Source organism: Cebidichthys violaceus, unplaced genomic scaffold, assembly GCF_023349555.1.
Source record: "Cebidichthys violaceus isolate CVI_PGR_0920_01 unplaced genomic scaffold, fCebVio1.0.p SCAF_132, whole genome shotgun sequence".
NCBI classification, from domain to species: domain Eukaryota; kingdom Metazoa; phylum Chordata; class Actinopteri; order Perciformes; family Stichaeidae; genus Cebidichthys; species Cebidichthys violaceus.
The window spans coordinates 277741-295586 of record NW_027176299.1 but is presented as its reverse complement, the minus strand read 5'-3'; the positions used below and the strand labels follow the sequence as shown (position 1 = coordinate 295586).

The 17846-nt window shown below is 41.4% G+C and overlaps 1 protein-coding gene and 2 long non-coding RNA genes across 3 annotated transcripts; 1 reads left to right on the top strand and 2 right to left on the bottom strand.

Moving 5' to 3' along the window:
- Positions 1 to 1370: 1370 nt before the first annotated feature.
- LOC137870667 (scavenger receptor cysteine-rich type 1 protein M130-like) lies at positions 1371 to 5994 on the top strand. Its single transcript, XM_068708073.1, has 4 exons — positions 1371 to 1691; positions 1785 to 2069; positions 3987 to 4316; positions 5108 to 5994. Exons 1-4 carry the CDS (start codon positions 1574 to 1576, stop codon positions 5251 to 5253), a joined length of 879 nt encoding a protein of 292 aa, XP_068564174.1. The 5' UTR covers positions 1371 to 1573; the 3' UTR covers positions 5254 to 5994.
- A 4874-nt stretch (positions 5995 to 10868) lies between these two features.
- On the bottom strand, positions 10869 to 13178 carry LOC137870666 (uncharacterized). The gene is made up of 7 exons (XR_011102721.1): positions 13114 to 13178; positions 12798 to 13003; positions 12512 to 12611; positions 12285 to 12424; positions 11538 to 11675; positions 11290 to 11410; positions 10869 to 11128 (listed from the first exon to the last, which is right to left on the bottom strand). It is a non-coding gene; the product is annotated as an uncharacterized lncRNA (long non-coding RNA).
- Positions 13179 to 13571: 393 nt separating this feature from the next.
- On the bottom strand, positions 13572 to 14390 carry LOC137870665 (uncharacterized). The gene is made up of 3 exons (XR_011102720.1): positions 14313 to 14390; positions 13960 to 14194; positions 13572 to 13658 (listed from the first exon to the last, which is right to left on the bottom strand). It is a non-coding gene; the product is annotated as an uncharacterized lncRNA (long non-coding RNA).
- Positions 14391 to 17846: the final 3456 nt, after the last annotated feature.

Here is a 17846-nt window from a genome sequence, read left to right as displayed (position 1 = left end):
GGCTTCATCTATGTGACAATCGACTTCCTATGTTTTGGTCCAGTCCCTCCCTGACTACATCCTGGGAATCTGTGTATAAAACACTCTCTGAGGTGCTCTATCCCTTCATGAGCCTTCACCTGTCTCTTCCTTATTCGGTGTACCATTAGATTCTCCATTGTCTGCTTTCAAACGTGACTTTTCTGCATGTTTAACTCTACTGGCTCAGCACCTGGTGTTGCTGAAGTGGAGACATGTTTCTTCATCAAGTTCAAGGCACATCTTCTGAGGTGTGGATACTTGTGTTCCATCAGTAAGTCCCATAACTCTTCATTCATGCCAGGTGTTTCCCTTGATTTGATCTCAATGTAAATGTGCAGTGAGAGAATCTCTGTCTCAGCAGCAGAGCTGTCCAGGTGGAACACTGATACTATTTAGCTCTCAGTGAAGCTCTTCTGATGTTCTCATGTTGCTCCTCAGAGATGTTAAGCTGCACAATGTCTTTGTCCTGATGTTTCACTTTTGTCTGATGTGAGGAAAGTTCACAGCGTTGAAGCCTACTTGACAGCAGTGGTGTCTTTTAAACGTGTTTCCTTCACTGATCCTGTTGATGACATGTTCATCAGAATCCTGCAGCTCTAAATCAGCTTCGTTGAACAGTAGAGGGAGATCTGTCACAAACACTGAATCCAGAAGCCACTGGTAGTCCTCTAGCTGTGCATCTTCTGCATGTGATGAAAGATTCAGAAAGTCTCACTGAATGTCAACAACAATGTTCCTCTGCTCAGCATCTTACTGTGTGTGTGCAGCAGTAGGTCTCTGTGTTCAAAGCCCTTCTCCTCCAAGTGAGTCCAGAATACCATTCTCTGTAGAGTCCTGGTCCCAACACAACTCACAGTCTTCAAGGCAACATCCCTCCCTTCTTTCATGTTGAACATCTTCACCACAACGCTTGCTGCTGAATTCTACATGATAATAAAGGAAGTAGAGGAACATTCTCTCTGTTAGCACAACATGATGAACCCAGTAGCACTAATCCGTCTCTGAGCTTCTGAGCTCCGTTTCATAATGCAGCTCCAAAGTGTCCTACTTTGGTAAGACCACGCTCACACTGCAGACAAGACAGACGCTGTTTGAATCTCAGTAAACATGACAAGAATTCTCCTCCAGTCTGACTCAATATGTTAACTTTATGATCTTTGATATTTGTGTTTTGAGCTAACTTAGCTAGCTGGTTATTGCTTATTATTATTATTATTATTATTATAAATATTATTGACTTATTGTATTATTGAATTGTGTCTCTGAATTGTTGTTTCATGACATCTTGTTATTTAGTGTCTGGTGTCTTTTCTCTCTCTCTCTTTCATCTTCTATCATCTCTCCAGACTCTGTCAGGCTGGTGAATGGGACTAGTCTGTGCTCAGGCAGACTGGAGGTGAAGTCTAACCAGTCTAACCAGTCTAACCAGTGGTGGTCCTCAGTGTGTGAAGATGACTTTGACCAGCAGGATGCAGAGGTGCTCTGTAGGGAGCTTGGCTGTGGGGCTCCTTCAGTCCTCCAGGGGGCGCTCTATGGAGAAGTGGAGGCTCCAATGTGGACCAGAGAGTTCCAGTGTGGAGGCAATGAGTCTGCTCTGCTGGACTGTAGAAGCTCAGGCTCAGATAGAAACACCTGCTCACCTGGCAAAGCTGTTGGACTCACCTGCTCAGGTAGAAGAGGAGCTGCAGCTTTGATCTGGTTCATTTCTGTTCTACTGAAACTCACTTTGTTCTTTTACTGACGACTCTCTTGTTTCTGTTCAGAACCTGTCAGGTTGGTGGGAGGAGCCAGTCGCTGTGCAGGAACACTGGAGGTGAAACATCAAGGAGACTGGAGACCAGTAGAAGACTCTTACTGGACCCTGAAGGAAGCAGCCGTTGCCTGTAGAGATCTGGACTGTGGCTCTGCTGTTTCTACCAGACGGAGAAAGGAGTCCTCACAGAGATCTGTGTGGAGGATCAACTCTACCTGTGTTCACTCTGGATCTGCTCTGAGAGAGTGTTTAATATCAGATTCCTCTTCCGTCATCGTGGATCTCACCTGCTCAGGTAAGCCCATCAGTGACATCATCTATGTAGCACCCCAACACTCTATAGAGAGTAGACCTAAGTTACCCTTTAAACTGGAATGATGGGGTGTTTGGTATCCTAAGGTAGCTACCACCAAGGTTTACCTGATTTGGGTGAAATTTAGATTATTTATATTACGCTCTTAATAAACTGTAAAACTTAATAGATCTAAACACTTAGACCACACTCTATTTTTAATAACTGACCACAGACAACTTTTTGGGATGAAAAGGAAATAAAGGTTTACTGACTGCTTTTTACAATGTTCAAATCATATTTACGATTTCAGGGGACAAGAAACAAAACAGCAATAACACAAATTAGAAACCTTTTAACATAAGAAATAGTACTTTCTGAAATAATATGAAACCAAAAGTTAATAAGTAAACAAATTGTTTGGACAAGTATATAAAAGTGAATTATCTTCTATCAACACAACTTGAATGTCTTCAGCTTTCTTTGTGAAAACCCCTATTCCCTTTATTCACTTCTTTACTACAGCAGAACTCAGTGTATAACAGAATAGTTCAACTTTAAACACACATGGGCCCACACACACTCACTCACACAACAATAAGAAAGCTGCAGGCCTGTGGAGCTCGGGTGCGGTGATGCCTCCTGAATCCTTATCCTCAGCAGAGCAAAGACACAGAAAGTCTAAAGTCACAGTTCAGCTTCAGTCTTGGAGAAAACAGTTTGTAGTCCAAAAAATGAAACACGTTGACAGCGGAGGTGAAGACCACGGCGGTGAAGTCCTCCTCAGGAACACACCAACAGTCCTTTCTGGTCAGCAATGGCGTCCTCTGGTCCAGTGACTCAGCAACTTTTACTCTTCACAGACACCCTTGAACCCTTGAGATTAAGCAGTAAATGAGCAGTGCTGTCCACTTAGTTTAACCCATTGTTTGCTGTCAATATTGTTTAGAGCTGTTTATTTCAACTACTTATTCAACTATTTACATCCTACTTTATTTAGGACTAAATTATCTATAATTGTTTCCATAATAAAAGTTATTGAGGGAAATATCAGATCATGGAAAGACAAATCTTTCTAATGAATGAAGAAAGTTGTTTGTGATCCTTTTGTTGTTCAGACTACAATGAACATCTATTTAAACCAGATGAATCAGAAAACATATCAAATATAAACTAGAGTTTAATCTGTGATCTGTCTTCACTCTGGTGTGAAACTGTAGTCAGTCAGTCCGATCAGCTGCAGCGTCCAATCACATCACTGACGAACAGTAAGGGGCCCTTAAAACACTTCCTGGAAGCCTGTTCTTGTGCGTCCTCGCTCATGGCTCCTCGATCCTCGATCCTCCGAGCAGGAATAAGAGCTTTGGGTCGGCCGTCAATATGGCGGCGCAGAACAACTTCCGGTTCAAGCGAAGAGCGAGGAAATGACAACTAAGAGACTTGGGATGTACCTATTGGTCGGTGTGTTTCTTGCACCGCTGAACAAGTGCCATAAAGGCTGGAAAAGCTGCGCCGGTTAATTCTCAATTATCTAACGGTTTTAGGTCCAGGGTCCGGATACAACGACGTCTGGGTCCGGATCCGGTCCGCAGTCCACCGATTAGTGACCCCTGATCTATGACATCATCTCTGACAGCAATGTTTCCAGTATGTTAATTCCTCTGTCGCAGTGACAGTCAGTGGGTTTGCATTGGACTGAACTGTAAAGTTAACCAGGACAACGACATCCTGAAGTGTAGAGAGGTGGGCTTGTTTCTGGAAGCTTCAAAGCCTCCATAGACTGCTGAGCTCCACCTGGCAGGACACACCTGTCTGTCTCTCTGTCTGTCTGTCAGACCTGTGACATCACGTCCTCATTCAGGGTCCATCTTGTTCAACGGAGGGTAAACGTGAACTTTCCTCATCTTTCTGTGTTTACAGACCTGCTGCTTCAGCCAATCATCTCTGTGTCCTCCTCAATGTACGGGGTCTCTGAGGCCCAGCAGCAGGGGGCTCGGGCGCTCAGGCGCTCCACCTTCACCATCCTCTGCTCCATCCAGCCACAGTACCCACGAGGCTCCTTCCAGCTCACCTTCACCTCCTCCAACTCAGCACACAACTACACCCAGCCAGCTGTCAATCACTCTGCCCACTTCCTGTTTCCTGCTGCAGAGCCCGCCCACCAAGGAAGCTACAGCTGTGTTTATCACCTCTATGTTTTTAATCATACCTTCTCCTCTGAGAGCCGTCTGCTCTCCATCACTGTCTTGGGTAAGCTGACTGTTTACATGCAGGTTTGAAGATGATTGGTCCAAACTGACTGAAGATGATCAGCTGACCACAGAGTCCATGTTGTTGTTTCTGGAGTGACACTGTGACTCCTGTCATTGTGTTACACATGTCATATAGTAACCAAACCTAAACACAGTCTATCAAAGACAACAGCTAACAATCTACTGTAGGACAGAGCAGGTTTGGTTACCAGGATAACTCTGGTTCTCTGAGATCTGAAGCAGTTTCTGACGTGACTAATCACAAAGCTGCACTGCCACCACATCACTCATAACACCCTTCAGCCCCCAACTCGCCATTTTCAAGTGTAGTTCCTCCACCTATCAGAATCAAGAAGGGCGGTGTGCTCCGATACCTCACTCAGAGAACCAGGGTGATCCTGGAGACCAAACGTTGAGACGTCATTAATGATAGAAATTATGTACGATAGGTCCACTTCTTATCTAACGTCTGTGGTTCAAACAGTGAACATGAAGTAAACATGGAGAGTAATACGTGTCAGTGGTTGTAGGTTTCAGGGTCAATGGAGCTGTTGGACTCATGATGTCGTGTGATGTGATGACTGTCCATGTGTTTGTTCATGATTACCTCTGATCATCAAATCCATCGTCCTGCTGCTGACTCTGCTGGTGGTGAACGTTGCCCTTTACTTCTACTGTAAGGTAGTGACACACATCTGTTGTTTAGACCAGCGACTGAAATGAAGCTCTCGCTCTGTGTTCAGTGAACTGAAGACAGGACTGTGCTGTCATGTCTCTCCAGGCCAACAGGGGGCGGATGCCGTGCAGACAGAAGAACACTGAGCTGGATCATTATATCCTGGGTGTTCCTGCAGCTGAAGAAGAAGAAGAAGAAGGAGCTCAGGGAGCAGAGTAGCTCCTCCAAGGAGCTCATCTCACATCCAGATGATTTCTAACACACAACCACCATCAGCTCCCTTTGATAGCATGTTCCCTTGAGACAAGAAGGCTGAATATGATATCACATTATTACAGCCTGTCTTTGTTACTCTCAACAATGTGTTGGTCTCTCCATACCTTCTGACTTCCTGTCTGTGGCTCTCAGCTCCAAGCCCATTGGTCTCCCATCTTTAAAAACACCTCACAGATATAAAGTTTCATTTAAAAGTAGACTTGAGAGCAGGTTTACCAGAGTCCAAGCAGAAACCAAAGACTATCAGGATCAATGTTAATGTGATATATTAGAATAAACATGAACCATTGACTTATATCTTCTACATTCTGTAGAACGATACTCAATGTTGACAATCTGTTGGTGTTTGTCCTTTAAAACATATAATGAACTTCATGACTTCACTTATTGTAGTGAGCAAGATTTTGGCAGCAGGACAACATTTAGCTAAAAGATATTCATAATAATACAAATATGAACAGCGTCCCGCTGTGATCAGCCCCTAAAACCTCATTTATTTCTCTTTCAGAAATGTTACTATTTTGCTCATTGTTGTACTTCATGATTTTACTTCATTGTTGTACTTCATGATTTTACTTCATTTTGTAATTAAGGATTTTACTTATTTTTTTCATAATTAAGGCTTTTCTTATTTCGTTAGAATGTTGTTATTAAGGATTTTGCTTATTTTTTATAATTAAGGATTTTGCTTGCATCATAAGACAACTGTAATTTTAGATTATGCTTGTTTTTTATAATTAGAGGGTTTTACTTAAAACATGCATTTTGGTTAATTTTGTAATTTAGGATTTTACTTATTTTATAAGAATTTTTCTTATTTTGTACTTCATGAATGAATAATGTTGCAATCAAGGCATTTACAATTTTTCTAATTAAGGATTTTGCTTTTTTCATAAGAACATTGTCATTATGGATTTAGTTTGTTTTTTATAATTAAGGATTTTGCTTATTTCACAATAATTTAGCAAATTTTTGTTCCTCATAAATTGAGTTAATTTTGTAATTAAGGAATTCAAAAAAATTGTAATAAAGGAATTTGCTTAAATCATGAGCGTTTCGCTTGATTTTGTAATTAACAAAATTACCTTTTTCATAAAAATGTTGCTGATTTCGTACTTCATGAATTTACAACATTATGTAACTAAAGATTTTTCTTATTGATAAGAATGTTGTAATTATGGGTTTTTCTTATTTCATAAGAACTTTGCTTATTTTTTTTTACTTTTTTAAAGATATTTAGTCAAAATAATAAGAGATTAAGTTAAAATGATGTGATAAGTATTTTTATTTGTATTGTTCCCAACTTTCACAATCTACTTTTTCTATTTTCTTGGAGAAGTTTGTCATGGAAAGCTAAAGTTTTGAGTTAGACGACATCATGCCGGACTTGATGTGAAAATGTTCCTCTTTTAATTAACCTCGCTTAGCAACAAGGGTACGCAGTGGTAGAGGTTGATATCAGAGAACAAAGAGACTCTTAAGTCTGTTTAAAACCTGTATTTATATCTTTAAAACCTTTGATTCACTTTACAACAACAGAACAAAGGGACATTTAACAGGTTTTTTTCATCTAGACCACATAAGACCAGGTCTGGGTCAGAACCCTCTTGATGGAGACTTAATAAACCTGGTCTGGATCAACAAAGAGACTCCTAAGTCTGTTTAAAACCTTTGATTCACTTTACAACAACAGAATAAAGGCGGTTTCATGGTCTTTTCTGAATGTAACTGTGAAGCCTGTGAAGCTGCTGTTGCTCCGTCTGTCCACATGATGGCGATGTTCTCCAACACGTGAAGCTGAAGCAGCTGATGAAGAACACAGAGTTCACACAGGTGACATGAGTCACTTCATTCAGTGTTTAACAGCATCCATCAGCCTTAGCTGCTCTCTGCTCACTGATCATGAGTGAAGGTTCAACACATCACACATCAAATCAGTCACTTTGTGGAGGACACTTCACGGTTCATTCTCTTCAAATGTGACGGCTGCTTGTGATGAAATCCTTCTGCACATTAATGTGTGTATCTGTGTTCACTAAGAAACAAGAATCCAATGAAAGTCGTTACAGAATCCTTGATGTACTTCTGGAAACACACCAAACATCTGAAGCTACATCAAGGTCACCAAAGGTCACTTCATCTGTCCAATCATTTTAGTTTTAGGTGGTAGAATTTCAAATAATTGATTGACAGAATATGAATCGGCAACTTCTTGATGATATTACTGATAATAATAAAGTCATTTTTCAAGAAAGAAAATCCAAATATTGCATTGTTTCATCATTTCAAATGTGATCATTTGCTGCTTTTGTCTGAACATGATAAATAAATCAAATACATTTTGGTTTTGGACAAACAGAGTCTGAGGAAACTATAGATTTTCAATTAAATTAAATTTATTTTGTATTGCCTATATCACAAATCACAAATTTGCCTCAGAGGGCTTTACAATCTGTACACATGTGACATCCTCTGACCTTTGACCCTCACATCAGAACAGGAAGAACTCCCCAAAAAGCCTTTAACAGAGAAAAGAGGAAGAGAGCTTAGAGAGAGCACCAGAGGAGGATCCTCTATCAGGATGGACAGAAGTGTGAGAGATGTCATGTGGACACAATGAACAACACAACAGAGTTACAACTCATTCAATGCATATGACAGAACATATTCATATCATGAGAGTAGTGAGTGTAATGATGATGGAGAGATTATGACTACTAATAATAACAGCAGCAGTGGATATAGTAGAATAACTAATAATAAAACCAGTAAAGGTATTGGTACTAGAAATAGAAATGTGATAATAATAATAATAATACTGATAGTAACAGTGGGTGTCAGCAGGACCAGGGTCCAGATAAGACCACGATCCATGGAAACCTGTGAGGAGAGAAAGCACCAAGACTCCAGAGAAGAAGCAAAGTGAGTCATGTGAATTAATGGAGCATGAATTCATACAGAAGGAGAGAGAGGAGAGGAGAGAGGAGCTCAGTGGATCCTAGGAAGTAGTCTGTAGTAGTCTGAGTCTACATGACTCTAAACCTGAGGGCTAGGGTTCATTTTGGTGAAGAGAGAGTTTAAGAGAGTTGGGGATCAGTAGTTTAGACTTCATCAACTGGCCCGGCCTGAACTTCTTTTCCAGGAGGTTTTGAAGAACTTCTGCTGGGACCGGAGCCTGGCTGGACCGGTCTGCATCTCAGAACATCAGTGGCCACTAAATTCAAAGGTAAGCAGAGCCTTTATTTCAGCTGATTCTGATGGTGTCTGTGTGCAGGACTCCACCCAGGTGAGGCAAATCAGAGTGTTCCTTGTATTACTGGGAGGATTCATGTGGACAGCAGTACATGCCTCTATGCAAGGTAAACCACAGCAACATTTAGTGTAGAACATATAGAGGGGTTATGAGGAAAGGTCGTATTTGAAAGCGGTGAAGACAGATGATATTAGAATAGTGGCGTGCGTAGTGTGACGACCCTCCTCCTCCAGACACTGGGTGTCCCTGTTGTGTTTGATTATCTGCTGCAGGTGCTGATCGGAGGGTCGTCAGCAGGATGAGCCTCACCTGAGCCGGCTCTGCCTTAAAAACATCTTCATTTGGCAGCCTCACTCTCTGGGAGAGGACCTCCTTTAAGCCACCAGCATCACACTGTTCTTTGGCTTTATAGGATACACTGCCACACACGTCACACATGCACTTCAGAACTGACAACTCATACCTACCTTTAGCATCTGTTTCATTGGTTAATAAGGTCATAAAATGCTTTTGTTAGCAGCCAGCTCGCTGGTCTCTCTGTTTGCTCTCAGTCTGTGAGCCGGGCTGTGACAGCAGATAAAGGTGTGCAGTTGTCAAAATGTGTGAGTTTGTTATAAATGTTGGAGGAAAGTGAAGCCGGCAGGAGTCCTTTTTCTTCTTCTCTCTCTCGCTCCAGACACAGAGAGAAGAGGTGGGGCTGAAGCAGTACAGAGCTCTTTCTTCTTCTCTCTTCACAGGAGCAGAGAGGAGAGGAGGTCTGAAGGCTAAAGCAGCACTTTAATTACACTTTTACATTTATGCTTTCTGTTCACCCATCTGCATTGTACAAAAAAGACCCGTGTTTAAATTGACAGGAGAGCAAAGTTTCCGTTCAGTTACATGATGATGCGTTGTTGGAAAAACACAGAATGATATTTGCATAATGCTTGTACTTTTCCATGACCTGTTTGCATTTAGCCTTCAATTTCATATGACCTTGCTAATCACAGATGGTTTTTGAAGACAGATATCACATTCACTTCAAAGAGGTGCACACCTGGGCAGACAGCCACACAGCCACACAATCACATATGAATCAACCAAGAAGATGGTTGAAACTGGTTGAAACTGGTCCAGACCTTCACTCTACCATGTGAGAAAGCTGTTTGTCACAGTGTATAAAAGACAGCGACTTAGAGTCAGAGCTCTGAGCAGCTACGAGACTCATCACTGATAAAAATAAACTAAGAAATAAATGAAATAAAATAAATATATATATATCATTTAGTAAAATCAACAAATATAAATGAGGTAAAATGAGGCACAAAGGTGCAAAAACGGTAGAGAAAAACAGGGAACAGGAAAAAAGAGAAAGTGAGAAAAGACGTGAAAATGAAGGAACAAGTAACTTGTATCTCCATGTGAATTTGTCGGGGAGAACAGACGACACTGTAGTCTTCCAGAGACCACGACCAGAGCCTCGTCCGAATCCACTTCCACCTCCACCGTACCAACCCGATCCTGCCCTGCCACCGCACAATCCACTCAACCCCTTCAGCACCCCCCTCCAACGCACTCCTGCCGTGCCTCGGCGCCCCCATCCACATCAGGCATCGCCATCGGTCCGGTGGCTTCAGGCAATCTCCTCGGGTCGCCAGACTCCCGGTGGACTCCCGCCAGACTCCCGGTGGACTCCCGCACACACCAGAGCAAGTAAGATGCATGGATTAACCTCTGATCCTGAATATCTATCCTGATATCTATCCTCTTACCGCCGTAGCTCCGCTACGCTATTACGCAATGGCTATAATCGTAATTAATGTATGTGTTTGGTCCATCTCAGATCCTGCAAGCAGAACACTTGCAGGATGAGGAACCTGACGGTGCTGATCCGGAGCATGGGGTCACTGTAGCAGAGGTGCCATGCCCCTTGTCAGCTGAAGGTCTTTCTGCAGTGCAGCAAGTAAACCCCACCGTCAATTCCTCTTCTTTTGGACGGGACATTTATATGCATGTCCTTCAACTGGCCTCATTTTTTGGATGAAGTTTCTCAATGATATACTTGATGCACATCTCATGTGCTGAATCTAAAACAAGTATGCACTTTTAACTCATCACAAATGAAGCACAGTCAATAGATACTTCTGTGTGTTTATTTTGCTCACTCACGTTATAACAAGGTGGCATAAAGAGCTGCAGTATGAAATGATTCTGGAACATTTTGTTTGTTTGTTTCACTAAAGAATAGAAAACATAAAGAATAAGCACAAGGGAAACACATTATGAACCAGAACCATGCTCTTGCCAATAACTCTTTAACACATTTATCACACTCTATCAAACCCTGCACCGTACTTAATGGCAGTTTGCAGGAGTGTTTTAAAGGATTCATAATCTGTAATGTGGGCTACTGGGAATGTGATGGTGTCTGTGCAAGCACTGACACTTGGGTAACATACAGTGTGGTTAGGCATGGCATTCAGACACCAATGATCAAATTTCACTGTGAGATTGAATGTTTGCCGATCTTCCAAAAGCAGATGTCTGTGAGCTTGACCGGTCATCCACTGCATGACTGAGGATACAGTCAAAGCCTCTCCTGCAGCGTCGCCATCAGGTTGTGCATCTTGAAGAGAAATACAAAGTGTAGACCAGAATAAATCTCTCCAGTCATTTTATATGCAAACAGTTCAATATTATGCTCATTAAGTTATATGGTATAGAATTAGGGTGGAAATCTAAATTTTCAATCACAAATCATTATTTTAAATGAATGGTTGGACATACCGTCAAGTTCTAGGAGGAAATCTTGGAAGTGCTCCAAGATTTTTGATTCCTTCACTTGCTTACTTGAACCGCTTACACTCAACTCCGGGGCCAGATGGGATATGATGTAATGTGAGTCAACCTACATTTCAAACATAGTGATGCTCAATGAGATTCCTCAAAACTGAGCTAGTTAAGAAGCAGAAAGGAAGTTATGGAAATACTATGTAGAACAACTAGTAAACACTCAAAGCAATACTCATGCATACTGAGTCGTCGTCTCTGGAGATGAAGAGACATCTTCTGGCTTTGTCTGCATCACTTTGATGAGGCCATATACTTTCAGGACCTCACGCAGTTGCTGAAGCATGGGCATGCGTTTAGTCTTCACATGAAGTCGAATCGCCCTGAATACAGAAAAAAATATTTTAAGGAAAGGGAAATAATCTCCAAGTCAAGCTGTCCAGGTGTAGTAGTTAAGACTTTAGGGAAGCAGGCTCAGGAAAATGGCCTTGAACAAGGCTTTGCTACTACATGTAGACAACGTGGTTTATTTTGTGTGGTTTATTTTTTTTAAAGAAAAAATAAACCACACAAGGCCTATGAGTATCTGAGGCCACACTACAATGTGTTACATCAGCAATAATATTTGATATTGTGTGAACACCTTAATATGTTCTCCATGTCAACTTTGCCAGTGTAGCCACAATCCAGAATGTCTTGGATGTGAGCAGTCATGTCAGAAGCATCTTCAATCTTAAATAATCATACCAAAAAGATTCAATTGTACTTTAATGCTTTGCATTCACAACACAGCATACCATTTCCCAGGATACCACAGTCCATGGTTTACAGCTGAATAGACAAGCATGAAATTCTTGCGTCATTCATCCTGTAAAGTGACTTAATACAATATTAACTGTTTTGGGCATTATATAAACATAAACAAGTAATTAAAACATTGTGTTGTGATAAAATTGATCTATGTCTATATTTTGCAAAAAAATTCAACTTACCATTGTTATTAATGGCGATAAAGTAGAGTCATGGGCACCCTTAGATGAAAGGTTCTCAGAGCAAAGGTAGCCATTCTTGCATAAAACGTGGTGCTGGTCCTCCTTGAGCTATGCTTACAGCAAATACTTCACCAGCTGTCCTACAAACAGGAACAGGGGGTTAAAAATACTCAGCATCAGTGCAGGGGGAGACTTCAGCTCACTTTTGTAATCATTAGGCGGAGTACCTAAATAACTCATCATCTAAATCATTCAAGGAATACTTTGGCATCTTCCCCCTTTCACTTTCTCCTTCAAAAAGTCGTTTCTCGATCCCAGCCACCATTGCTAAAATACAAAACAAAACAGTCAAAAGCATTACATAAGCCAAATTTTGTAGATTGTCAAAAAAGTAATTGAGCTCATACATTGACAAGTGCATTATTGTACATACGTTGTTAGCATCTTTAGCTGAATAGTTCTTCAATTCATTTTACCCTGGGGCAAATAAACTTATGATGGTCAACTACTCACTTGACAGAAACTCCTTTTTCAGGGCCCCCGTATCAATCCCTGGTTCTCCCAGGAATGTGATCCTCAAGGGATTCACAGGGCTGCCATTTTTTTTACGCTTCCATAACTTCAGACCTCTTTCCACCATGTTGTCTCTGGATACACAAATCTCAAAAGTCTTGCTGGAGTCCACCTGTGATCTTACCCACCTGATAACATCTTCCTCACTGTAAAAAGTTTAAAATCTTGAAATTAGCCTCACATTGGAATGCATTTAATGCCAACATATAAATACAGTCTATTTCATAATAAATGAATATACCATGAAATAATTTACCATGAAATAAGATCCATATCAGTATGAAGTGTGTCTCTTTGACAGGTTCTGTCCTCGCTACTATGAGAATAAAGGCAACAGTTATTCATCTTATTCATCACACAAATCTTGCATGATATCACTGCCGTCAATGGGTGTGTAACCCAGACTTTTGCATCTTCTATGACTATGTCTTCTATGTCTAAATATAGTAAATGCAATAAATCTACATGACACATACCAATTTATATGGCTTATCTTCAGAGTAGGAAAAATTGTCAAACAATTACCTTTGTCCACAACAGCTTGCATGTGCCTCGATGTCTGAGACAGGGAAGACATGGGTGCATATCGGGCATTGGACCTCTTCTTCCTACATGCGGACATATGAAATACGGACTTATATTATGGGCAATAACTGTAACATCAAAGGTGGCTAATTTTAACTTTTTTTTTAACTACTCTACCTTCTGAGGGCAGTGATCTTCACTGGATGATGAAGCAGATCCAGCAGATATTGAAACAGGTCCAGATGTCACTTCCTCAACAAACACCAAATCTTCATCCTGAATGTGAAAGAGTGCAGGCACATTTACAAGTCTAGTTGTATTAAGTCTGTTAAAAACTTTACACAACAACTTTTATCAAGGACTAATGTTCTACTGCTATTTAGTCTTGTGGAAAAATCAGATGGTTAAATATCATTAAAATGCACGATTCATGTTTGGCAACATATTCATATGATATACAATAATTTGTTGACAGCTTTTAAAGATGATATATTAAACAGAAAATTTTACTTGTTCCTAAAATTACATTATGTACTTATTTTGATCATCCTTAACCCCAAACTGTAAGGTACTTCACCTCTGTTTCAGGGTGTGAGTGAAGACAGTCATTGATATGGAGTGCCAGCAACTGGCTTTCGGCATCAGTGCAAACTCTGGTGCACTTGCAGGAAGAGGTGTTAGCTCTATTTCATCTTGGAGAGGAACAATATAGAGCATGGTCTTTCCTGCAGTTGAGGAACCTCTCAGTGTGGACCCAGTGTAGCCCTCAGCCTCCAGAGGAACAGCAGAGAGTTTTCTCCTTCCATGTCCACCTGTGAAAACACAAAAAAATGATGACTCAAAATCATGATGTATTCCTTCTCTTTTGGTTGTATTAACAGGTACAATAAACATAAAATATGTTTTCATTTAAGTACAGTAATTATGAACCTGCTGCTTTGTAAAGTAGCCATCTGTCCTCAAGATGTGCCATCTTTGGAAAGTTGGTTTTTAGTAGACTGGACAACTACATTAAAATAAAAACAATATGGGACAGTTTTATCATGTGAAAGGCATGAGACAAAATTTGTACTCTTGACGACACATTAGGCATTGTGCCTGCTTCAGCCTATAAAATACCTCTGCATGTGTAACGTCAGATGTCACTGACAAAGTCCTCTTTCCCCAGCCTGCCTGCATGAACTTCAACTCATCTGCTGAGGACGGAGTCATTTCAACTTTTGATGCCAGTAAAAAAAAGTCAGCTCAAAAGGCTTCCACATTTTCAAAACCTTTGCAGGCATGTGACCTCTGGTTAGCAGTCGTTTCTTGCCCCTAAAGAATCCAGGGAAGGACCTATGATTTTAGAAGAATAATATTACTTTTTGATTATTATAAGCACACTTCTCAACCAAGCGCACCACATCCAAGTATTCCAGAGTAAAGAACCCAACAGCTGCCCTTAACCAGATAACTTTCTAAAAAGCTCAACAAAACTGCATAATTAATGTTATATGACAGTTGCATAATTGTATTGCTGCCATCATGGTAAAAACCAGACTAATGACACATTTAACTGGGTCATTGACATGAGTGCATGTCTGTCTACCTGGCCATTTCAGTTTGCACTGAGGATCTCTCCATATCTGCCGCCAGATCCCATTCTGGTTCCCAGGTGGAGGGATTAATAAACGGGACCCGAGAAGAATCAGTGGTACCTTTAAAATGGTCCAGAAGTCTCAGTCTTCTATGATATCTATACAAGTCCCTTTTGAGCCCCTGCCTATCCACCACCAGTGGAGTAGGGATGAAGAAAAGGCCCCTCTCCAGCAGCCTTTCTTCATCTACTGTTAAAAAGAATGAAGAAGACAGATTTAAGATATTCGAATGGGGCTGGTTTGACACTCCAGGTCCCCCTATTCTGTGTTTAACTGTTCCATCCAGGAGTGAAGGATCCTGTCAGCAGTGGCCGGAGTCCAATGAATCAAGTCTTTTGGATTCACCCGGAACTGGTCCTGTGCAATCCCCTTCAGGGTTCTGAAGCTGCCCTCCAAGAAGGGGTTAACTTCACCCAGAAGGGTCTTGCACTCTGGTCCAAGTCGTGGGGAGAACTGAATCACTGGAACCACAATCTCTGCCCTTGGGAAGACTGTTTTGGCCCGCGACACCAATTGCTGGAACTGTTTTTTTATTGTGGACAACTGGTTCCCCCTCAGGCAATTGTTCTGCCCCACTGAGAGGACAACCTTGTGGACCATATGGCAGGGGTCCAGCTTCCCTAGGATCTCTCTGATGTGATGCACCTGGGCACCAGGGAAGCTGTCTACCTGTACCGAGGGATATTGGTACTCAGAGATCCGAGACAGGTTTGAGTCCCCCACCACCAACACCGGTTGTTTAATATCCAAACACCACTGCACTCCTTTTTGGTATGTAGTGCAGTGGCGGGTGGGTTTCAGGCAGGTTAGGGGGTTAGGGTTAGGGTTAGGGGTTAGGTTTAGGATTAGGGTTTTGGGGAACAGTGCTGTAAAAAAACAGCCCCGCCCCCGATGTACTGTCCATCACCGAGCCCAGCTCCGAGGTCCTCAATGTTCATTTAGGCCCTGCGGTTCCTTGGTGCCGAGTCTAGCGATCCATTTTTTCTCCGCAGTTTTCCTTTGGGCCGTGGTCCAGGTGTCCTTGCACTCAACTACTGTTGTAGTTAATGATGCCAGTCCATGGAGGAGAAAGTGTTTGACCAGTGGTGTGGCCATCTTCTTTCTCCTGGTGATATTATATTTGTGTTGGGCATAGCGTGTAGCGAGCATATTCCCTGTTTCACCCACATATTTCAAGGAACACTGTTCGCATGAAATAATGTAAACACAGCTTTTTGTGTAAGGGTCTCCTCGGATTAAAGATTTGAATATTTCCCCTGTGCTGTTGTTGGTGAGCCAATGCCGATGTTTAAAGTAGTCCTTGAGTATTTTGGGCCTAGGTTTAGAAAGTGGTGGCATTTTAGCCTTTACCAGAAAATCTTGCAGATTTTTATTCCTTCTAAACGCTGGGATAATACTATGGTTTTGTAACGTGGGAGACCCTTTGATGTATTTATTGAAGTGAATTCTGAGTTGATTTGACAGGTTCCTTGTGGACGGCGAGTAGGTGGTGATGAGCGGAAGATTAGAGGTAAGTGTTGTAGGTTTCACATCTAGAAAAGTCTTAAGGACCTTTCTACAGAAGGATCTGGAGTACCCCCTTGTGGACAATGCACGAAACAGTGTTTTGACTGCTTCCTGAAAATCCCTCTGTCCTGTGCAAATTCTGTGGAATCGAAGTAGCTGTGATTTAATTAGACCAGCGTAAGTATGTTTGGGATGAAAGCTAGTTTTATACAGGAAAGCATGTGTGTCAGTTTCTTTAAAGAAGACTTTGATGTCCAGACATTGAGTTTTTTGGAAATTGTTTCCTTTAAAAGTAGTCGTATCAAGAAAATCCACAGAAGTAAGACTACTGGTAGATTTAATCTTGATCGAGTCCCTGTAAGTATTGAGGGTATTAAGGAAGGTGTCAAATTCTTGTTTGTTGTGGGTCCAAACTCCCCAGATATCATCCAGGTATCTATAATAATGGAGCGGCTTTTTGTCACAGGCCTGCAGTGCAGAAGCCTCCCACTCAGCCATAAAGATGTTGGCATAAGCTGGTGCAAATTTTTTGCCCATGGCTGTTCCTTTAATTTGTAGAAACCATTCCTCATTAAATTGGAAATCATTTTTGGTCAAATTTATCTCCAATAATTGTAATAGCTCTTTGTCTGGCCTCTTTTTGTTCCTGTGTTTTTGAAATGCATTTTTAATGGCTTGTAGTCCCTCTTGAATGTCAATGTTAGTGTATAAGCTGTCAATATCAATAGTGAAGAGAATGGCTCCATTTGGAATTTTCAATTTCTTCACTATATCCACAAAATGATAGGTGTCCTTAATATAGCTGGGGTGTGTTGTGGAGAGAGGATTTAGAAAGTGGTCCAAGTACTCCGCCGTGTGGTAGGTTTCGCTGCTGCAGTCTGAGACAATCGGTCGGCCCGGAGGGATTTTATGCGGTAAGCTCCATTTGTTGGGATCCTTGTGGATTTTAGGGAGCATATAGAATAATCTAGCTCTGGGTGTGGAGTCCCCCATAAGATAGTGCTTCTGTTTAGTGTTGATGAACTTTTTCTCATGTAAAGATTTTATGATTTTATTCACTAAGGGGATGGTGTCCAGGTAGATTGGTTTATCTAATTTGACATAATATTTTGGGTCGTTCAATTGTCTGTAGCCTTCCCACAAATATTGTTCCCTATCCAAAATCACTATGGCACTGCCTTTATCTGCCGGTTTGATAACCACGTGTTTGTTATCTTTTAATTGTGTGAGGGCTCTGATTTCAGATTGGCTAAGATTAGGAGTGACTTTATGGACTTTAAATTTGGTGTCAAAATGTCTCTCGTCTGCCTGGATGATATTC